Source organism: Camelus dromedarius, chromosome 24 (assembly GCF_036321535.1).
Source record: "Camelus dromedarius isolate mCamDro1 chromosome 24, mCamDro1.pat, whole genome shotgun sequence".
Classification (NCBI taxonomy): Eukaryota; Metazoa; Chordata; class Mammalia; order Artiodactyla; family Camelidae; genus Camelus; species Camelus dromedarius.
Window position 1 is genome coordinate 3,646,295 of NC_087459.1, and position 23,515 is coordinate 3,669,809.

Sequence of the window (23,515 nt, forward strand, 5' to 3'; positions counted from 1 at the left end):
CTGAAAGGTGGCCTGTATGTGTTCTCGGCTAATGTGGCTGAGAAGGTGGTGTAAACACAGTTAGAAGATGACGAGATTCCTGAGTCATGCTTCCAGTGGGGGAGGGGCACCTCACATTTGGGGTATCAAGTGAGTCTCTTCTTAATATTCTTCTATTGTGGTGTTTGGAGCCAGACTGCTTGGGTTCAAACTTGGGCTTCTTTATTACAACTGTGTGGCCTTGAGCTGGTTACTTAACCTGGAGGTGGCCTCAGTGCCTTCAGCTGTAAAATGGGGATCAGAGCACTGGCCTCACAAGGTTGTCGTGAGAATTGGAGTTAGGTAACATGAAGTGTTTGGAAAAGTCCCCACTTCCCAGTAAGTGCTATTTAACCAAGCGCTTAAGTTGGTTTTGGTTTTTTTCTTTTCAAAATGACATAATTGAAAATATCCTATTGTTCCTTATTCTTACCCTTTTAAGAGGGTCTGACCAAGAGGAGTGGTAATAGTTTGACTGAATTCCCTAAAACTCAAACAGGAAAGAAAGAGAAAAAAAAAAAAAGGAAAAGAAGGCACTGTTGGCTGCCCATGACTGGGAGCAGTTATTCTAGAAAAGAACTTGCTGCAAAGGCATTAATGTTTTGCCGGCTCACAGCCTAAAAGAATGCTGGCCACGTGACTTAATTAGCCACCCCATGGTCATATTTGCCATTCGTTTAACCTCAGGCAGCCCCATCCCTCGCACATAGTAGGTACTCAGTCTGTGAACAGTTTTGAGTGAAAGGATGGTGGGTCTGGGATCTCTTTCACCCTCGATCTTACAAGAACCATCTCACAATCTTTGGATGATGGGTAGATACATGTTCGAGCAGTCTTAATCTTTTCATTTGGTTTCCCTAACAGGCCTTTTAGGTAGAAAACTGCCCTCCCCACTTTCCTGAGTCCAAAAAGGTTAAGTCAATTTCCCAAGTTCAAGTTTGCAAGATCCCCTGTGGAACCTGGATCATCTGGTTCTGCATCCTAAAGCCCCTTACCCTCCCAGACTGCTTACAAGCTGCATGACCTTGGTGCTTTATCTCTAAGCCTACATCCTCACTAACCTCATGGCTGGGGGGAGGTTGGGTCATCCGTCCAGGTATGGATTATAACTTAATTACACTGTAAAAAACAAAAAGTGCCTGTCATTCCCATTCTTCTCTGACACTTCCATTAAATCATTTTAGACCCTGACCAACATAGCTTCCAGGTAGATAAGTATCCTGGTTCTCAAGAAGAACAAACTAACCGGCTGTTTATGCCGAGTCATGGCATAGGCCCTGGGAGCAGCAAAATATGTTTTGCTAGGAAAGTAATGATAGGGTGGCTCCTCCCTCCGCTTGGTTCCACCTAATGACAAGGCAGCTGTTCCAGTGGTTCGTGTCTCCCTGGTTTTCTGTCTCTCCCAAAAGCCAGGGACCAGAGAAGGAGACAGGTTCTGAACCAGGGTAGGGGTTGTGAAATATTTAAAAATTGGCAAACAAACAAACATACAAATAAAAATGACAGAACCCTCCAAACTCCCCAAAATAAAGCCAAAAAAAACCTTACTCTTAATTTTACTTTCAAACCTGTGCCTTTCCTGTTTGTTTGAGTTTTAGGGAAATTAGTGCCCTAAATCCTCTTGCCCTTTGGAGCTCTCCAGGCAGATCCTTTGAGGCACCTTAACATTAAACCTCCCAGGAAGCTGGCCTTCCTCAGCTGGTGTGCTGCTTCTGCGGAGTTCTTCCACAAACACCCCTTCTGCGTGCAGGTGCGCTTGACAGCTAAGGGCGGACATAATCCCACCAGGGGAAGAAGGAAACAAAATGGACTGGGACAAGCCTCTGGGATAATTGAGTCCGGGCCTGCTTGGTAGGCCTCAAAGGACACTGGTCTTGCTGTTCTAGTAGCCGTGGTGGCCTAGACGGGCATGGCAGGAGCAAAGACGTGCTGTCACTGAATCCCTGCGGAAGTCTGTATGAGAAACCGTGAATGCCATCGAGCACTGACTTCCCCACCTTGGTACCCGGACAGCCCCTTAGCTCCTAGCTAGCAGTTAGTAAGCATCAACTGAGGTGAAAGCATTCATTCAATATGTGTGTGTGTGTGTGTGTGCGCGCGCGCGTGCTGTTCTACTCATTTTCTTTTTTAATAGAAGTATAGTTGATTTACAGTATGTTAGTTTCAGGTGTACAGCATAATGATTCAGTTATACATATTTGTCTTTTTCAGATTCTTTTCTATTATAGGTTATTATAAGAGACCGAATATAGTTCCCTGTGCTCTACTGCAGGTCCTTGTTATCTATTTTATAGTAGCGTGTGTACCCACTAATCCCAAACTCTTAATTTATCCCTCTCCCCCTACTTTCCCCTTTGGTAACCATAAGTTTGTTTTCTATGTGAGTCTATTTCTGTTTTGCAAATAAGTTCATTTATGTCATTTTTTTTAGATTCTACATATATGTTATATCATATATTTGTCTTTCTCCATGTAACTGATATCATATGGTATTTATCTTTGTCTGACTCATTTCACTTAGTATGATTATCACTAGGTCCATCCATGTTGCTGCAAACGGCACTATTTCATTCTCTTTCTCTTACTATTCTGAGTAATATTCCATTTATACACACATATATATACCACAACTTCTTTACCCATTCATCTGTTGGGCATTTAGGTCATTCAGTCTTTTATTGAGTATCTGCTATGTTCCATGTGCCAGGCACTGTGTTAGGTACTGAGGATAGAGCTGTGAGAAAGACAGTTGTTTCCCAGGAGGGGACACATTATTTCTGCGTGTTTGTTTTCTATTGCTGTGCAGTAAGTTACCAGAAACTTAGAGGTGGAAAACAGCACCCATGTATGGCTCTCATTGTTCTGTAGATCAGAAGAGCAGGCCAGCTCTAGTGGGCTCTCCTCTTGGGTTTCACAAGGCCAAAGCCAATGGATGGGCTCTCTGACAGCTCTGGGGAAGGACCACCTCATTCAGGTTATTGGTAGAATTTAGTTCTGAGGTCTCGGTGTTCAGGCTGGTGGCTCGGGCCTCTCCCTTAGTCTGCAGAGGCTACTCTCAGGTCCTTCCATGTGGCCCCTCCATCTCACTAACAGAGAACCTCCTCTCATCCCACAAATCTCTGCCTTCTCTCTGCCACCAGAGAAAACTGTTATTAAAGGGCTGAGATGGTTAGGTTGGACCAAACTGGATGGTCTCTCTCAACTCAACTGATTAGCAACCTTAATTTCATCAGTGTAATATAACAGCCATAGGAGTAACACCTGGATTGAAGGTCTTAGGGACCAGTGTGGAACTCTACATACCACGCTATGCAAACAAATAATTGCCATTATTGCAAATGCTAGTAAGTAGTATGAAAAAGTAAACCAGGTGCTGGGACAGAGTGACCAGGTGAATGGGGAGGGGCCTCCATGAGACAGTCCGCTTTGCTGGTCCCTCTCTATATCAGCCTCTGAATGTGGCCTGAATCTGCTCTATCACCACGTCTCTAAGTGGCCTCCAGGCTCTCATACCATCTCCACACATCTCTCCCCTCAGCCCAGATTCCTGTTGAACTAACTCCCTGCCACCTCTGTATAGATAATGTCTAACAGGCATCTCAAATATAACCAAAACAAACAAACAAACAAACAAGCATACAAATAAAAATGACAGAACCCTCCAAACTCCCCAAAACAAAGCCAAAAAAACCTTGCTCTTAATTTTACTTTCAAACCTGTGCCTCTCCAGACATCTTCCCTGTTAGTAACTGGCACCATCATTCACCCCATTGCTCAAGCCAGAAATCTGAGAGGGATGCTTGATTCTTCTGTTTCCCTCCCACCCAACTTCAGTCTATCAGCAAGTCCAGCCAGTTTGACCTGGCAACATACTAACCCGTTTTCTCCATCTCCACCCCCGCCCCCAGTCCAGTACATCTTCATCTCTCATCTAGACTATGAACTGCCTCCACTCTGGTCTTCCTCACTCATTCTCTGCAAGATATGCTTTTAAAGAAAGAAAAATTTGTTTTATTGAGATATGACTCACACACCATATAATTTACCCATCTAAAGTACACAAGTCAATCGTTTTTAATATATCCAGAGTTGTGTAACCATCACCAGAATCAGAAGTAGGATATTTTTTATCACCCTCAAAAGAAACCCTGTACTTACTAGCAGTTATTCCCCAAATCCTTAACCCTCTAGTCCCTAATCTATTTTCCATCTTCATAGATTGATTTTCCTGCTCTAGACATTTGATGTAATTGGAATCATGCACTATAAAGTCTTTTATGTTTGGCATCTTTCACTCAGCACAGTGTTTTCAAGCCTTATCCATTGTTTTTTATTGCCAAATAGTATTTTATTGTATGAGTATACCACATTTAATTTATCCATCCTGCAAGGCATTCTTTTTACTCTTCTCTGGATGGTTTTGAACCCAGTGTTGAAGATAAGGTGGGCCAGAGTGGAACTCGATAGGCACATTTATCACTCCCTCCCACCCCTACCTCCACCAGAGCGCTCCTTTTTGCCCTCCCCCAAGTCTCTAGAGAGCTGGAGAGAAGGATTCCTTTGCATCTGAGAACAGTTTATTAGCATTTGTGAGAATCTGTGTGAATAACAACACCTCTTCAGAATCTGGGGGTGACCCCAGGGACTGGGATTGATTCCTGATGAAATTGCTCCTTCCCTCTGCTCACTGCTTTGGTCTGGCAAGAAATTCAGTGGTGGGAAACCTTCACGTGTATGAAATGCTTGGGGATCTAGTCACATTTGAATCATACATTCATTCAACAAATATGTATTGAGTACTTGCTATGTCCCAGGCATTTGGGATATCATAGTGAACAGAACATTCTTTTGTGGGTGGGGAGATGGACAGTGAATAAACGGGGGAAAACTGGAGAAAAGGCAGAGACAGACGATAGGGAGATGGAAAGTGGGACAGGAATCACAATTTCCTGGCCTAAATTTTAGGGCAAAATTATATTCTCCCTTGAGGCACAGATATGTAGAGATGTATACCCTTTCCCTCCATTCTCTTCTTCAGCCACACTGCCTTGGTTGTCATCAAGAAGTTGAGACCCTGATCACCAGTCTCTCAAGAATTGGAGGAGACAGAATGGGAGATACTGGCCGAGTATCTCCGGGAAGGAGGGTGGCCCTAGGTGAACGATGTTAGCCAGATAGGGCGGCTATGACTGGAGCACATTAATGCCAAATGAAGAGCTATTTGGGCTGGTTTTGAGTGACTTAAACCAACCTGGTTTCTGGTTTGGGCTATAGTGAGAAAGTAAGTTCTCCCACGTGAGGAGAGAACTGGGTGAATAAATTACAGATGGGTTGAGGTGGGTATGTAATAATAATGCCAGCAAGTGCTGATTGGCGTTGACCGCTCGCTCCGATAGGGGTTCTCTTCCAGGGAGCCTACGGGCGTTATCATCTATCTGCCCGAGGACTCACGGCTGCGGGCAGGGTTTCGGCCCCTACCCCTGACTGCCGCCGGGGCTTTCTGGGTGACCAAATGCCCGGGACGGGGTAGATGCCGGGCCACTCGCCACGCTAGGGCTGAGGGACCAAGTAGCCCGCATCGGAGCGCCCCGAGGCCCAGCCCGCCCGCGAGGCTCCAGGCGGGCACCCGGAGAGAAGCCGAGGCGGCGCGGGGCGCGGGGCGCGGGGGGCGCGGCGCTGCGGGCCTCGGGCGGGCGGGCGAGTGGGCCCTGGCGGCGGCGGCGGCGGCGGCGGCGGCGGGCGGGCCACTCCCTGCTCCGCCTCCCCGCTCCGCCCTCCCGCTCCGCCCTCCGGCTCAGCGCCCGCCCGCCCGCTCTTCTCGCTCGCTCGCTCTCGGGCCCCCCATGCGGATGTGACATTTCACGCCGCCGCCATTTTGAGAGAGAGCCGAGCCGAGCCGCCGGGCGCCGCGTCCGCTGCCGGAGCCCCGACGACGACGCCGAGGAGGCGGAGGCCGCAGCGCCCCGAGCGCGGCCGGCCCGTCGCCCGCCCGCGCCGCCGCCGCTCCCGCCGGCCCCAGGCCCCGCAGGCCCACCGCGGCCGGCCAGGCCTCCCGCCCGCCGCGCCCGGCCCGAGGCGGGGCTGACTCCGCGGCCCCCGCCCGGCCGCCCTCCGCCCCCGGCCGGCCCGCGGCCCCGCAGCCCCGGCCCCGGCGGCGGGAGGCGGGCCCCGCGGCGGCGGCGGCGGCGGCGGCGGCCGCAGCGAGCGACGAGGCCGCCCGGCCCGGCCCGCCGGCCGCCCGCCCGCCTCGGCGCCGAGATTGGGCGAATCGCGAGCAAGTACGTGCGCGTCTCCCTGCCGCCGCCGCCGCCGCCGCCGCCCGCCGCGGGCCGCCCCGGGGCCTCCGCCGCCGACGACGCGCGGGAGGAGGAGGAGGAGGCCGCCCCGCCGCCGCCGCCGCCGCCGCCCCGGCTCGCCGCCGCCGCCGCCGCCGCCCGCCCGCCGGGCCCGCAGCCCCGGCCTCCGGCCGCAGGCGAGGCCCAGGCCGCGGCCGACATGAACCACCAGCAGCAGCAGCAGCAGCAGAAAGCGGGCGAGCAGCAGCTGAGCGAGCCCGAGGACATGGAGATGGAAGGTGAGGCCCGCGGGCCGGCGGTGGCGGGGCCTGGGGGCGCCTTCCATTGTGGTCGGGGGGAGCCGCGGGAGCCACGCGAGGGGCTCGCCATCTTTAACCAGGCCCCGGGCGGCCGCGGGCCTCGGCCTGGCCGCCCCGACCCGGCGGGCCCGGCTGGGGCGAGGCTGCACCGTCATGCCGGGCCCACGGGCGGGGGGCGGCCAGCGGCCCCCGGCCCAGCTCATTGTGTGGCCCTGCGGGACCCGGGCGGCCTCGCCAGCACAAAGCGCCGGGAGCCCGGAGTTGTAAATTAGGGCGCTCCGGCCGCGGAGGGACGCAGGCGTTTGCGGGCTGCTGGCGGCTGCCGGGCGTCCGGGCTGGGAGCCGGACTCCGGGGACCGTCCCCCTGGTGGGGCGTCGCGGGGGCCTGCCTCGCCCGGCCTGGCCGTGGCCGTAAGGTCGGGGAACCGGAGACCTCCTTAGGCTCGGGGCTCGCCCACACCTGCGCCCATGCGCTCCCCCGGAGAGGCCGCCGGGGCTTTGAAGCGGCCCTCGGTCGCTTCATCACAGCACTTGTTAGCGTCGGGCTTCATTTTGAAACACCTGCAAGGAACGCAGAGGTTCTCAGCTTTTGGACGGGCCCAGAGTTCTGTGCCAGGCGCTCTTCGTTTCTCTAAGTTAACTGTTTTTCGAAGAGTTAATAACCTGGCTGTATGCGGCGCAGTCAGCATGCGGCCAGGTGTGTGTGTTTGAAACGACGTGAAAGCCCCCCAGCCCACGACTACCTACGTCCGAATCAAACCTGACTCCAAAGGTAACGTAATTTTCTGTCCATACGTACCCGAAGTTTTCCAGGGTACTGTACTCTGGTGATAGAGATTTGGTGTAGAGACACTGGAGGGGAAAGGGTCTTCGGCTTACATAGCTAAAGCAAAGTTGGTCACTGGAAGGCATTTTTTATTTCTCATGGCCCCAACTACTTAAAAGGGCAAAGTCTGAGGAGTCTTAACAGAGAGTCTCCTTACCTACCTTGAGGGGGACAGACAGGCAAGAGTCAAAAGGGGGCACCTGAATGAACAGGGCATTGAATGTTCTGTTCTTGTGCTTTTAGCAAGTGATGCTGGGTTGCATAAATGAATGGGGCCGCTGAGGAAGTTCAGGTAAAGCAGCATTTGTCCTGTGGGGTGGCTACACGTGTGGGGCCCTGCACCCTGATTGGTGGGAACACTGGTATTCCCCTGTGAGAGGTAAACTGCCACTAATAGGATGTTCACTGAAAAAATGGCCTGCACGATTGCAAAAGGCAAAGGTGTAAATGCCTGCAGAAAGCACTTCTTAGTGGTACTTAAAGTGGCCAGTAATGGGGGACAGGAGAACCGAGTGCACCCCAAGGACCAGCCTGTCTGTTTCACCTGGCCCCAGCGAGGCAGTAACGCCATGGAGCTTTTGGCATGTGTCGTTAAACCAATGAACTGAAGGAACACATTGCTGAGAATTTTGTGTATTCCTTGTATGCCACATAAAAGAAGGGTTGCTTTTCAGTTTCTTTTTGAAACATCACCCAGTTAAGACAAAAATCCAGTAGTGCTAGCATATCCGTGTCCACGTACATTCTTACGACTTTTTAAGTGCTCCGAACACTAGTGAGTTGATAAACAGGGACCTCACTTGAGTATATGTCTGATACAGAACTGGGTCCCTGGGGACACTGATGTTCACAAGTTTCAGGGACTTAAAGACCAGAGGGGGTTGAAGAGTGGGAGAAGAATTTTCAGAAGGCCATTCGTGCTTTCAAGACTATTTTCTCATGGAGTCTTGTTCTCATATCAAAGTCTATTGGCAAAATCATTCCTAAAATCTGCAAATTTACTAGCATCTCAAATTGGATGGCAAGGTTGTAGTTTATTACTGCTGAGCCCTTAAACTTAAGTCTTGTTTTTGAGTGGGCTTCTGTCCCAGATTCATTATCCAGAAGATAACCTTGCCTTTGTAGAGCTTATGGTTGTCGACACTGTGAGCATCCACTGATGCAAGAAGAGTGGGAATGAGTGACTGTTGACTCTGGTTGACTTCATATGCCAGGCTGTGTGAGTTACTTGCACCTGTTTGGTGTTTTGCCTTGATTCCTATAGATTCAGCAGCTGGGAGCTGTCAGGGTTCTGACCAGCTTGAGGAAGGGAAGGCTTTGTTGATGAGGAGCATCTTGCCCGCTCCTCCTGGGCTGGGTGGTTTCGAAGGAGCCTGGGAGACTGGTTTGGTTGACAGGTTTTTTCCTATCAACAGGTCAGTGTTAGTTTGCTCTCGACCTGCTCTGCTTTAGAGGGGTTGCGTGTGCCTTTGAATTCTGCACAGCCCTTGCACATCTGCTGGAGAATAACAGCGCTCAGCGTTAGTTATTTTAAAAATGCCCTTTTTTGAGCAGTTAGGAAAGTTGTGAAGGGCAGAGAGGGAAAAGGTAGGGGGTTGTGTGTTGGCAGTTCATCGGGGTCGGGACCACATGCTTGCTTCCTGTAAGATCATGTGTTTTCAGGTTGGGAGGCAAGTAGAACTGTTTCGGTGGTGGTGTTACTAGGTCTGGCCAGGAATGAATTTGCTTGGCAGTTTATTTACTCACAGTCTAACTCGGAGCGGGTGCAGGCCGAGGGGCTGAGGGAGTGACTTGCACCAGCCTCTGCCCTCTTGAGTACTTGAGAGGTGATAATCTGGTCTGTTTTATGCCCCGCCGAGTCAACAGGAAGCTTTCCCAAGGTCTTGCTTCTGCTGCATAGGCTGGCTTGCACAAATGTAAATACCTTGATGTTTGTTCCCCCGGTGTGGTTCTTCTGCCCGTGTGAGCAGTCTCTGTTTCAGAGTGTGATCTTTGAGACTAATAGGAACAGACCGGTTTGTTTGACTTTTGTTCAACACTGCGACTACTGCTATCAGGACACGAAGCTGGGAGCAAACCAACGAGTCGCCTGCGTTCTCTGAAAAGAATTGATCACTGCCTTCTGTGTTTTTTTGTTTAAGGGACAGCAGTGGTGGGTTTCTTTTTCTTTCAAACTTGTGTGGGTAGATGGAGTTTCAAGTTACTTTTCTGCTGAAGCAAGTTTGGGAGTGGAAAGTGAGTTCACTTGCACACACGCACCCAAATAAACTACACGTGGGCATTTTATTCTATCTAAAAAATTTCCTTTTCAAACAGCAAAGTAACAAGACAAAAATCAAATAATATGAGAGTATTTTTTCCTCTCACGTTAGCTATGGGTGGTAAAATAACTCTGCCAGCTGCAGAGCTGCAGCTGAAGCGCTGAACATCAGCTTGGAGAACCCAGAAGAAATAGAGAAATTAGGCCAAACCTAGAAACACCTGACTAGGATGGAGCCTGTCAGGTTCTGGTGGGATTGGTAGTTACTTTCCACAGGCATCAGCCCTCCTGATGTTTCCAAGCTGCTGATTTTGATAATCTGTAAACAAAAGGTTGATAACAGCAAATGTTGGAAGAAAGTTTATACCTTTGCTTTTTGGATTTTTTTAACTTTTTGTAATCAGTTTTGTGGGAAGGGAGAAAAAAGCCAGTGACTTCAGACTCAGGGTGGGGCAGTGCAGTGGGAGCACAGGCTCAGTGCCAGGCCTGCATCTCAGCGGGGACTTTGCCACTTGTTATGTGACCTCACACACATTGCTGAAGCGCTCAGTGCCTCAGTTTCTGCATCCTTGAAAAGGAAGGTCGGCAGTATCCTGCAGGACTGTCGTGAGGGTGAAGGCACAAAGCGTTCATAAAGTGCTGGGTGCGCGGTTGTGAGCGTAGACGTTCAGCCAGTGGTGGTGTGATGGGGAACACACAGGTGAGGCGGGTCAACTTTGGGTGCTTCCACAGCAATTACATCCGAACAAGGATTAGAAAGAAAGCTGACCGACCTCAATCTCAGCGGCATTATTTATAAAATCCTGGGCTCGGTGTGCCTAAATAGATATTTAAGATTAATGGTGTATTATTTTAAGAAAAACTAAACATGATGGATGGATGTGGTGCGTTGTGAGACTGCTGCTGAACCGTGGTCAGCTCGGTAGCCTTTTCTGAGAGTGTTCTTGTCGTTGAACTAGTGTGAGAGCACCCCGTGGTGAATTTGAGGTTGAGAATCAGGTTGTAGCAGGGGAGCTGAGTCACTGAGCCTCCAGGCTTTGGGAGTCAGCCTGAATTCTTGTCTCTGAATCCCACATCCTGTTACCAAGCCCTTTTGGTTTTCCACCCGCCACCCTAAATGAGGCCCCTGTTGCCTCATGCTGGGACTTTGCAATAGCCTTCTTACTGGTCTCTGCTTCCACTCTTCCTGGACCCCACACAGCAGTGAAAAACTGGCTGCCCTGTCATTTCCCTGCTCATAGGGACTCGGGCATGCTGCCTTCCTCATCCAGGTAGATGGGTGGGCGCATGGCCTGGTCTGCGCCATCAGAGTCATCAGCCTGCTTTCTGCTCCAAGCGTACAGTGGTGCTGCATGTGGTCCAACTCTGGCCTTTGGGCCCTGTACTTGCATAGGTGACACCGCCATCCTGGAGCACGGACAGGACAGGTACCCCAGGTTGGTTCGGGTGCCACCTTTTCCCTGACCCTCTCTGGTGGCCTCAGCCTCCTGCCCTGCTTTCTGTCTGTGGAGTCATCACTGTGAACCGCCCTGCTGGACTGTTTGTGCTGAAGATGCCCATCTTATGTTCCTTTTGTGTTAAATTTATTTGTGGCAGACACTCATTCAGGAAACGGCAGTTTTGAGGCCAAACAGTAACACAGGAGATGGCAGGCGGGCAGGGTGGCGTGTGAAAGAGAAAGCCGAAGCCATAAACCAATATTGCCTTGATAGCTGCTAATTCAGTTTTATTGCTTTTAACGTAAGTTGCTTCCAGTGGCATTTTTGATCCTTTTTGCAAGGAAGAACCTGTTTTCCAAACAAGGTAATTAATGGACCTTTGTGAATCGCTGAAAAGTCTGCATATTCTAAAATTTGTTGGTTATTGTTTCTGGTTTTTTGCATGAGGTGTATGGAGCCTGGGTACTTCTGCTTGATTTCCAAGGCAAGTTTTACTCTGGAGACCTGAGTTGTAACAAGGTATTTCTTGACATGTACTGTGACAGAGTTAAATGTTAAATGTCACCTGCTTCATAAACTTCTTGTTCTGAACTAATTTGGACTTAGGAAAGTTGAAGGAAGCAGGATTTTAAGTGTCATGCGTAGGCAAGAAAGTCAGTTATGCCATTTTTGTAGTAAGTTAACACATGGCTCAGCTAATGAGAAGTCAGATGTGTTGAAATTCTCTTGAAGAGAAGCAGGCCTGCTCCAGAGGGTTGGTGATTTAAACTTGGAGGTTGGAAAGGGAGGTAATTAGAAAGTTTCTCGTGTAGGGTAATACACCGACCTGGCAAGAGGTAATGCCTGCAGAACTTGGTGATGACGCCACTGAGTGTGAGACCAACAGAGCAGGGGATGGGGAGGAAGAAGTGCCTCTGGGAGAGCGCGCTTGGAGGGGTGGTGTTGTCATCTGTGGTCCAGGAGAGCTGGGAAGAGAAGACCACTCCAGGGGGACAGGGACTGGAGGGCTCACCGCGAGGTGTGAGCTGGGCCCTCTCTGGGCTGTCCACATGTTGTGTCTGGGACCACTGTTATGAGGTCACAGCTGCTAATATTTACGGAAATGCTCACGTGTCCTTCCAGGGAGCCCAAGCTACCCAGTCATCAGGAGCTTTATCTGACTAAATGTGAGAGAGTACTGTGTCTGAGTCTCAAGATGGTGGTCCTTCCTTCTTTTTTGGGTCATTTGAGAATCTGACAGAGAAGGAGGTTCCCTTGTGACCAAAACAGTTCTGTATGATTTTCCCACCTGGCACAGACTACTTGAAACCAGGCCCTCCCTTGGTTTTGATTCCATGCCAGTGACTAAATTGGTTTGCCTGACGCTGGGAGGGCAGTGTTCTGTGTGAGGTACCAGCCCCCAGAATATCCCCTGGGGAAGCAACAAGTTGTTAAACAGGCCTCTGGTTTGGAAAGGGCTGTATGAGATTGTTGGGGTGACCTGTATGCAGAGGCTGATCACACCCAGGGTGTAGCCACAGGTGTCTGGGTGGTGATCTGACTTCTTGGCTCCCTCCTGCCACCCCCTTCGTGGTACTTTGTGAAAGAGTTGAGTGGGTCTTTTCCCAGGGGAACCGTTTGGTTTTGCTCTCACGTATAGGCTGGGCAAACTAAGTTTATTCATCTAGAGTTGCAGGTACATTTCATCAATGTGATGTTGGGGAATAAATTACATTTCAAGGCTCTTAATTGACCCTGTGCAACTTCTGCTTTCAGACAAACACATAAAACGCTCCTTAACATGTTTACATGGTTAGATAGTCCAGCTTTTCTTTTTAAATAGTGTAGGGTAGGTAATTTTGAAGTGCTTGCTTGGTAGTTTGTCAGCTTGGAGGAGAAATTATTCAAAAAAATTGTGTGTGAATTGGTTAAAAACATCCCACTACCTCTGTTGCTGTTTTATAACCATCATTGATGGACACATAAGAATTCTCCCTCCAGATTCTCAGCCTTTCCTCTTTGGCTTGTAAGGACAGAGGGCGACCACACAGGAATGCCTGGCGTGCAGAACGCCCTCAGAACTAGCTGGTGGAGTGAGGTTGCTGTGGCCTCTGAGTCCCAGCCTTTGGGCAGTCCCTCCCCCTCATGACCGTGGAGCAGCAGTGGCCGGCGGCTGCTTCTCCTGATCTGTGTGGTATCTTACCTGTGCTAACCGGAGGATTCCTTGTTTCTCCGGAGCACTCCAGGTCTCCTGGGGGTACTGATGAGAACAAACTGAGACGCTTTCCTACTAAGACCCGTCTTGCTCAAGTAAGCCACTCAGCCTCTCATTTTCCAATGGGGGCAGGAGAGATGACATATGGGGGTAGGAGGATGCTAAAGGTTTTGTGTAATAAGGTAGCCACAAGGTAGCAATTTTAAGATAATAAAAATGCTATTCCTTAACTGACTAGCCACATTTCAAGTGCTCAGTAGCCACCCATGAGTGAGCAGATACAGCACACGTCCATCAGTGCAGAAAGTGTTAGTGGCCAGAGTTTACCTAGGCAATCTCCTTGGATCCTGGACTAGAAGGTGTTTCTGGTAGCATTAGTGTCACACTGAATGTTAGAAAGATACAGTGTGTCCTGGAAAAGCAAAATTAAAATGAGTGAAAGCTTTGGAAACTTGTGAATAAATAGTTCTTGGGCAAATCTGCAGAGAGCAGGTTTTATTCAGTTATTAGTGAAGAACCAAGTTTTTTCCTTTAATTTCCAGTCCATTTTGGACCGTTTCTAAACAGTATTTTGTAGAAATGAAGTACAAACAAATTATTTAAGAAGTGAAATAAAAAGACACATACAAAATGCAAGCCTGAGTTTATTATTAAATTCAATGAACTTAAAGTCACATTTCAACAGTTATTATTTGGAACAAACACACATAGGAAGAGGGAATTGCAGAAACTGTACAATATACAGTTCATTGGAAGTCTGTGTAGGCCATTAATATAAAGAAACGTACTATTGCACTTGTAACCTTGTAATTCCACTGTTGGAACTAAACAATTTTGTGTGAAATAGCAATTCCTCTTTCTTAAAAGCTTACACGCACACTTGGAAGGAACGCATCATACATGACTAGTTTTTCAAGTAACGTTCCTGCTTGAATGGATAGCATCCCTGCCTCTCATAGAGGATGATGTTTATCCAAGTCGTTTCTATGTTTGTTTTACTAATAAGTGTGTGAATCCAGTACTGCAGGGGTGTACTGCTAAGATTGGGAGCAATCTTAAAGCAGTTTTCCAAAATGTGTCTGTAGACGACCTCAACTATATTCTATAAATTTATATCTAAATTATGTTTCATTGGAAGAAATGTGTTCTGGGTTATATTTACTTGGGTTGCAGTCAACCACCTAACCCTAAAATTGTACATACTGTAAGGGGGCCCCATGTGACACATGACACCACACTCCACTTTGACAGCACACAAACCAGCCCATGCGTGGATGTCTCGGGAAGGTCAGATTGCTGAAATGTCTCCACACTTGCTCTTCCTGTGGGTGAGGTCCACAGAGGACACCTGCTGGCAGGCTCTGCACAGGCACCTTTGGTTTTGTGTCCCCCCACCCCCACCCCCAGATTTGTCTTGTCTGGGTTTCCATGAGTACCAGGGCTCATGGCTTCTGACAGCCTCGTGGCTGCAGAGCTGTGCTGCTGTTCATCAAGTATGCATTGATGAGGCCTCTCCCGACCGGCAGGTGCAGTGCTGGCTGCCCCCTGCACTTGACCAGCTCCCTGGGTGGATGCTCTGGTTCAGTTGCGTGGGGGGAGGGCTGTGATGGAGTAGGGAGGGGGTGTGCCACTGAGGAAGGTGAGGACGAGTGGGGAAGGGGTGGGACAGCTGAGGCTTCACGGAGAAGGTGACACAGCTAAGTTTGAAAAGAAGGGGCTGTGTGATCAGAGGCAGGAGGTGAAGAACAGAACCATGGGCTTAGGATCTTCAAGTCTGTGGCTAGAGGGATAGGATCTGTGGTCCCCAGAATAATGGCCCACAGAGGTGTCTGTCCTAATCTCTGGGAGCTGTGACTTTTGCTTACATGGCTGAGGGACTTCGCAGGTGTAAGTTAAGGATCCCTAGATGGGGAGATTATCCAGCATTATCCAGGTGGACCCATGTAATAACAAGGTCCTTAGCCCATAGAAGAGGGAGGTTGGTGTGGGGTGATGTGAGGAGACTGTTGCTGGCTGTGAGGATGGAAAGGGGGAGCCAAGGAGAAGCTGGAAAAGGCAAGGAAACAGATTCTCCCCTCGAACCCCCAGAGGAGCCTAGCCCTGCTGATACATTAATTTTAGCTCAGTGAGGCCCATTTTGGACTTCTGACCTCCAAAACTGTAAAAGAATGAGTGTGTGTTGTATAACCCAGTAAGTTAGTGATAATTTGTTTCAGCAACCATCAGGAACTAATACGGGATCCAAGAAGGTGGGTAAAAGGCAGCTGGTGGGTGTCTAGTAAATGTAGCCAGCCTTGAACCTTAGAGAGCCGCACAGAGGCTGGAAGAGTGTGTGGCAGCTGACCCTGGCTGAGGACCCTCCCTGCGCCAGGCCGGGATCGGAGGGCCGTGCCTGTGGTAACTCGTGCCATGTTACCGCAGTAGCTGTAGCAGCATCCCCATCATGTAGCAGAGTGAGTTGAATAACCTGTCCAGGGTCAGTGGCAGAGGTGGGATTTGAACCCACAGCATCTGGCTTCACAGAAATTTGCAATTCGTCATAGCCAGTAGACAGCATTGGTCACAAAGCAGTGGTTGCTGCTGTTTTACTTAAAACACACCTGCTACCTTCTCCCACGGTTCTTACCTCACCGCCCCACAAGAGGTAAGCTGCCAGTGGCTTCCTAGCCTGAAGGGTTTTGTGTGGTTCACCACATGCTTTGAACATGGAAGTAGCTCACTGCCGAAACCAGCTGGGGCCACCGTACCTACCCTTCAGCAAGTGGAATATGGTGGCAGAAGATGATACCGAGCAGAACAGATGTTTTTAAAGGTAGACGCCTCCTTCCTTTAAGAATCAAGTATTCAGTAACACGTTATAATAAGATCCTGAGCTGAAGTGAATCATCCTTAAAGCAAACCATTCAGGGTTCTGGGCATGTGGAGAGGTTCAGAACTTGAGAAGGCTCACACCTTGTCAGCCAGGGCTCAGGGCTCAGGGCACAGGCTTACTGCATTTCAGAGGACCCAGTTCTGTGGACCTACAGGGTTAGATCTAACTACAGGCACCTCCAACCAAAGTACAGACCCCATCCACTCCAGTTGTCTGGTCACCCCACCGCCACAACCCTGCACCTACACGTGAGCTAGCTGAAGCTCCTCCAAGCCACACAGGTCACCGACCTGGCTGCACCCCTGCTCTGTCCCACGGTCCTGACCAGCTGCATTTGTCTCCTCCTGTCGCCTAAGTTATCTGTTTAAGATAGCAGCTTTTGCAAGGTGGAAGGAAAACTGGGTCAGAGGTGCCAGAGCCCCGGATTCCTCAACTGGGCAGGGGTTGAAAGGAGAGAGATGTCCTAAGAGGCCAACATGACTGCTTCATTAACTGCCAGCTAGCTGCGTGGTATTGTTTTTGTGGCATATTCTAGATATTTTCCTTTTGGGCCCTTTTCCCTGACAGTTTTAAAACAAGAGATAGATACACACACAACTTTAAAAGCAGCAACACACAGTAACTACTAACGAATGCGGTCACCACTGGGTTGGCAACATTGAGGTCTCCAAGCGAGTCGATTTGGGGGGTGTCTGGAGAAGATGCAGGTAAGTGAGGTGACCCATGGGCATCCTAGTGGTGGGGACTCAGAAAGCAGATGATCTTTAGAGGTGAGACTAGTTGAGCTTCAAGATGCATGGCGGCCAGCGGTGTAAGTTAGGGGCAGGCAGGTCCTGGGGGTGACTGACGGTGACGGCTTCTGCTGCACGCTCACGCAGGTCATGGGGATCGTGATTTCACAAGCATGGTCTTTGGGAGCTGTTAGAAGTCTTGAGGATTATGCCAAAGTTGATTATTAACTACCTTGGGCTTTATGGGGAGAGGGAGATTTAATACTACAAATCTGGGAAGTTTTCTGTTACGGCCAGTATTTCCTTGGAAATTAGAGGCTGTTACGTTAAGTCTTGAGATTTCTCTTTTGATGAAGTTTTTAAGTCCTGTAAGTTTTGTAAGGCCTTTTATTCTTAAAATATTTGTTTCATTTTGGGTATGTTATCAGGACGTTCTTGGTCATGGGATTTAGTTTCAGAGCAAAAGTGACTATCCTGTACTCTGCAGGCAGTGTGGCAGCCACAGCCTCTCGGCGGTGGGTCAGACACTCAGCTCCTCAGCCAGATTCCAGGGGCCCGATGGCCACCTGTGGCTCGTGGGTTCTGCACTGGGCGGTGCAGCTGTGGAATGTCTCCCTTGTCATAGAAAGTTCTACCAGCCAGGTGCTTTTCTAGACCCAGCCTGTGAACTAGGTTTAGCTTTGCCTTTCTAGCAGGCTGCCTTGGAGAGGATTGCTTAGAATAATGGAAAACCAAGCATTTTCTTCTGTAAAGCCTAGGAAGAAGGTTCCCCAGACTGGCTCTGCTTAGTGCATACTTGCTGGTCAGTTCAGATCATTGCTTCAGGCACTGGGGTGGGGTGGTTTACAAAGATGAAGAGATGATTAGATGTCTTTGCTTGAGGAGTCAGCAGGATGTAGACAGGTCATGTGAACACATAATTAATGCAGAATAGAAAGTGATGAATGCCACACGAGGTGAAGAGTTAAGGGTTCTGGAAGGGGAGGAGAGTGATTACATCTGGCTGCAGGGAAGCAGGAAGGCTTGCTGAGTGGGCGGGCCTTAGAGGGTGGTTAGGATTTGAGTTCTGGGGGATTTGAGGTGAGAGAGCCAGAGGCAGGGCTTCTGGGGAGAGGATAATAGAGGCCCCGCCTTTGTTTCTTGGACATGTGCTTTGTATTGTAATTAACACTGAGCTGTGTTTCTTTGCTCTTCTCCCCTCTTTGATGCTGGGGGGTGTTCCCCATGCCTTGAACCTCTGCACACGGTACCAAATAATCAAATGCATTGCATTTTTATGTTTTAGTTTTAATAGGACCGGAACATGCCGCCATGTTAAATGTCAATTAACCTAAAGTTTACCTGCTTTGGTAACCATTATAAAGGGTTAGATTTGCATCTACTCTTCTATAAGTTTTCCTAATAGAATATGTTAGTAGTCACCATGATTTTTAAAATATCAACATATATTGAGATGATTCACATATTTCACAGTTCAACCATGTAAAGCATACAGTTTATTGGTTTTTATTATGTGTACAGTTGTGTAACCATCAACACAATTTTGAACATCAGGGGATTTTTTTAGGTTTGTTTGTTTGTTTAATGAAGGCACTGGGGACTGAACCCAGGACCCCGTGCACGCCAAGCATGCCCTCTGCCACCGAGCTATACTCCCCACCCCTAGCATACATTTATAGGAAATATTTTCTAAAACAAAAATTTAATGAGAATGGTATTGTTTATACATTTTTGCAGATTTCTTTGTTGTCTGGCTTAATAGAAGACAGCTGGATTCTCATATGCTTCTGCAATGTGATTTTACTGAAAATATAAAGAAAAATCAGTCTTAAAAAAAAGAAAACTCAGTCTTAGAGAGGTATATAGTTAGCAAAAGGAGTCATATCTTAATATTTAATAGCTTTTTCAGGTAATTGTGGCAATTCTTTCATACTGAACCAAAATTTGGTAACTTCAGGTTAATTAACAACGTGCAGTTTGAAACCCTATGGATTAGCTTCTCCTGCTCTACTACATTAAAATTCATTGGTCTGTCTTGAACTTTGAATGGATCATTTCTAATGTCATTCATTAGTCATTTGGAAAACATTGATACACAGTTATACAGATCTTACAAATGTTGGCATATTTCATTTTACAATTGCATTAAAAAGCCCCTAAAACATCACATTCATGTGTGTAGCAGTCTTGTGCTGTCAGCTAGTTGGGGACAGGGTTGTAGTTCTAACTCCGGAAAGCTCACTGGGACAGAGCAGAGACTGTTGTTCTTTATGTAAGAGTCTTACTGCTTCTTGGCAGAAGGTGAAGATGGTTGAATGATAATCAGCAAGTGGCAGCCCAGTCATCCCCATGCCATGGCGGTGGGCAGCAGGTAGTGTTGGATGGTCTTCTGTAATGGGAAATTGTCCTGTGGTCCCCCTCACACATACAGGTGTATATAGTGAGATAGTCCTGTTAAGATGAGTAACAGAAATGTGGTGAGAAATCAAGGATAGAGCATTAAACCAGAAGTGATTGTGATTTTGATCATTTTGCTTTCTACTCCTTCGTAATGGCCAGTATTCCACTTACTTATTGTTTGTGTCTTCCCCCCATTTTCCAGTAGCTTGTGTGGAACAGTTGGAACTCTTTGGGAACTGGTCTGAATTAAAACGTAGCTTGTGAAACAGCACACCTCATTTATGTACACAAGTTTATTAGAGTAGAATGTGTGTGTGTCCTACCTCCCATTTTCCTGGCTTTTTGAGTTTTCAGCTCCCCCTCCTCCTACAGAAAAGGAGCCATGGTGCAGACATTTGTGGACTCCGTTGTACAAGGCCTCCTGAAGGTCCTGGGGCAGAAGGGCTCAGACCTGCTTCTTCTATGCTCTTTCAGTTCTCTTTTCCCGAACAGTTAAAGGTCTGAACTCAGGGGAGTGTTTATTTAAAGAGTAAGTCATTTCTTAATTCTTTCCCCTGTTCTACAGGTGTTTTTCTCCTTTTGCTTTACATACAGTAAAACTGCCTTTGGGGTGAATGGCTCTGAGTTTTAACATCTCTGTAGGTCTGTGTGACCACGGCCACAGGCAGGACACAGAACAGCCCCTCATGCTGTTCTTTTAGTTCTTTTAGTCACATCTCTACCAGATGCCGAGCTCTGGCCACCACAGATGTGCTCTCCATCCCTTAGGGTTTTGTCATTTTGCAAATGTATAAATGGTATCATGCAGCATATAGCCTTTGTCGACAGGCTGCTTTGCTTCAGAGCCATGCCTCTGAGATGCGTGCAAGTCCGGTGTATCAGTCATTCGTTGCTCTGTATTGCTGGGCAGTATTGCCATTGTGTGGACATCCAGTCCCACCAGGGGACATCTGGGTTGTCTCCAGATTTTGCCAGTTTGTCAGGATAAAGGAACTATATATATATAGTTCACAAAAATCTGACATGAGTTTTCATTTCTCTAGAGGAAGGTTCGAATTGTTGGGTGTATGGGAAGGTATGCTTAACTTTGTAAGAAATTGCCAGACTACTTCCTGGAAGCCTGGGCGCTCTTGCCTTCCCACCGTCCATGTCTGAGAGGTTGATGATCCTCATCCTCCTTGTCAGACACGTCTGTCTGTTTGTGCCTATAGACATCCCTGTACCCTCTTTGAAGGCTCTGCTTAAGTACTGCTTGTTTTTTTTTTCATTATTACTGTCACATTTGAGAGCTCCTTATGTATTTGATACAAGTTCTTTGTCAGGTGACTTGCAAGTATTTCTCTCAGTCTCTAGTTTATTCTCTTAACAGTGTCTTTCCGGAGAAGTTTATCAAAATTCTCTTTTATAGATCTTGCTTTTGGTGTTAGGTCTAAGAATTCTTTGCCATACTCCATGTGTTCACTTCTGAAAGCCTTAAAGGTTAAAAAGTTTTCAACCGTGTGTATCACCTGTGGCCCATTATGAGTTAGTATGTGTGTAAGGTGTGAAGCTGAGGTTCTTTTCCTTTTTGGCATATAGATGTCCAGTTGTTTCTTTAGTGTTTGTTGATAAGTGTCCTCCTTCCATTACTTACACCTCTGTCAGAAACCAAGTCATTTATGTTTATGTGGGTCTATTTGCGGGCTCTCCTGCTCAATCGATCTTTGCTAATACAGCGCTATCTTGATTTCTGAAGCTTCGTCATGAGTTAAAATCAGGCAGTGTAATTGTTTCACTTCTTCTGCTTTCACTTATTCTGCTGAGATTTTGATTAGAATTGTCTTCAAACAGACAGATTAGTAGACCTGAGTGGTGGTCTACCGGCACCAGTGTGTAAAAAACAAACAAAAAATACCAGAAACAACTTGGTTTTCTGTCCTAGGCTGTTCTGTTTGTGGTTTATTTGTATTTAAATAATGGAACTCATTTGAAATTGGCTGTGCTTGACTAGTTTTTAAAAGTTTTAATTAGCACAATCAAGAATTTGTTTAAAATCTCTTCTAAACCCAATCCTCAGCTCCTAATTGCCTTTTTTCCCTCCAAACATTGACAACAAATTTTATTTCTCAAGTGGGACAAGAGTAAGGGAAAAGGCTCTTGGAATTTCTTCAGTTATTCCTTTCTTGGTTTAGTGGTATAGAGATTGAAAGATAAAATTAAAAGAGGAAGTTTAATAGGGAAAGTGATAACAGGCTATGAATGTGTGCCCTTTTCCCCCCATTTTTTAAATTGAAGTGTAGTTGATTTACAATGTTTCGGGTGTACAGTGAAGTGATTCAGTTATACATGTATATATAAATCTATTCTTTTTCAGATTCTTTTCCGTCATAGGTTATTGTAAGATATTGAATATAGTTCCCTGTGCTATACAGTAGGCCCTTGTTGGTTATCTATTTTATATCTGTTAGTCCCAAGCTCACACTTCCACTTTGGCAACCATAAGATTGTTTTCTATGTTTGTGAGACTATTTCTGTTATGTAAATAAGTTCATTTGTGTCATTTTTTAGATTCCACATTTAAGTGATATCATAATATTTATCTTTCTCTGTCTGACTTCACTTAGTATGATAATCTCTAGGTCCATCCATGTTGATGCAAATGGCATTATTTCACTCCTTTTTATGGCTGAGTAATCCGTTGAATACATATACCACATCTTTATCCAATCTCACTGCCTCTTGCTCCCAAATGGGCCGCTGCTACACCCTCTCCCTTCACTGGTACAACGTCTAAGGGCTGCTTACGGTGGTGTCAGGCCATAGGCAGTATTTTGGTTGTGCCTTTTTGCACTGTGATTTGCTTTGCTTTGCATGTATGTGCGTTTTTACTCTTGTTATTAAAGGCAGGATATATTCACTGAAACATTAAAACAGCGTGGAAACAAAAAGGCAAGGCTCCGTTCTTGAAAGTGGACACTGTGTATGTACCATGTGATGGATACTGTCCAGTCCACATGTGCAGCTTTGTTCTGTATGGACGTCCTGGTAATTGATTCCTCTGTTGGCGGACATTCGCTCTTATGGTAGTTTTACTTTTCCCTAAAACCGCGTGAATGTAGAGTGAATTTATACACATAAGTAAATTTTGCTGATAACTGGGTTTTTTTAATTTTTTGTAGGGGGAGGTAATTAGGTTTACTTATTTATTTATTTGTTTAGAGGAGGTACTGGGAATTGAACCCAGGACCTTGTGGACGCTAAGCAAGCACCCTATCACTTGAGCTATACCCTCCCCCCTAACTGGGGGTTTTAAGCACAAATGTTTAATGTTATTTTTAGAGAAATACTGCAGCAGATGGAGCATTTGTACCGGACTCCGTTGTTCAGTGTATACACATTGTTTGCTCTGCAGAGCCCGCAGGAACAGTTGTGATTTGTGGAGCTACTTGTCCCCACACGAAATGGCCCCTTTCTATTAAGTTTTTTGTCCCCTCCGATACAGCTTTATTGAGATATTTCACATACCCTGTAATTCACTCATGCAGTTCAATGGCTTTTAATATATATTCAACCATCACTGTAGTCAATTTTGGAAGTCAGTTTTGTGCCATAAAGAATCCCGCCGCACTCCTTAGCCACCACCCGCCGCATCTCCCCATCCCTTCCTGCTCTAGGCAACCGCTGGTCTGCCTTCTGTCTCTGTGAATGTACCTGTTCTGGGAACTTTGGAACCATACGATATATGACCCTTAGGATTAATGCACGTTTGTGTTTCAAATTTTTCTCTTAAAAATGGTGCTTCAATGTGAGAAATATTCTTGTGTATATCTTTGGACATGTATGCTAGTTTGGTTGTAATGGATACTAGAAATGGCATTTTGAATGAAAGAATATTTGACTATAAATTTACACTCTAGCCATTGATACCACATTTTGTGATGTGAGACCCTCGATATCAATGAACATTTCTAGTATTTTTGACTGTTAATCTGGTAGATGAAAAATGGTATCGTGTTAGTTAGGAAAGTTGAACATATAAGTCATTTGTATTTCATAAGAATTTCTTTGTTGTAGTTGAGTTGGCTCGTTGTGTTTTTAGGATCTCTGGGCACTCTGGATATTAATCCTTCAGCTACTGTGGTTGCAAATACTTCCTGACTTGGTCCTGTAGCTTCTGTGCAGCTCTGTCTCTACGGGGCAT

At 47.3% G+C, this 23,515-nt stretch overlaps 1 protein-coding gene across 1 annotated transcript in view; it reads left to right on the forward strand.

Annotated features, from left to right (window-relative positions):
- The first annotated feature begins 6,426 nt into the window (after positions 1–6,426).
- Positions 6,427–23,515, forward strand: part of USP7 (ubiquitin specific peptidase 7) — a 55,447-nt gene continuing 38,358 nt past the window's right edge. The window contains exon 1 of the mRNA XM_064478198.1: positions 6,427–6,592. Coding sequence (XP_064334268.1) covers positions 6,514–6,592 — 79 coding nt within the window. The 5' untranslated portion in view covers positions 6,427–6,513. The remainder of the gene's footprint in view (positions 6,593–23,515) is intronic.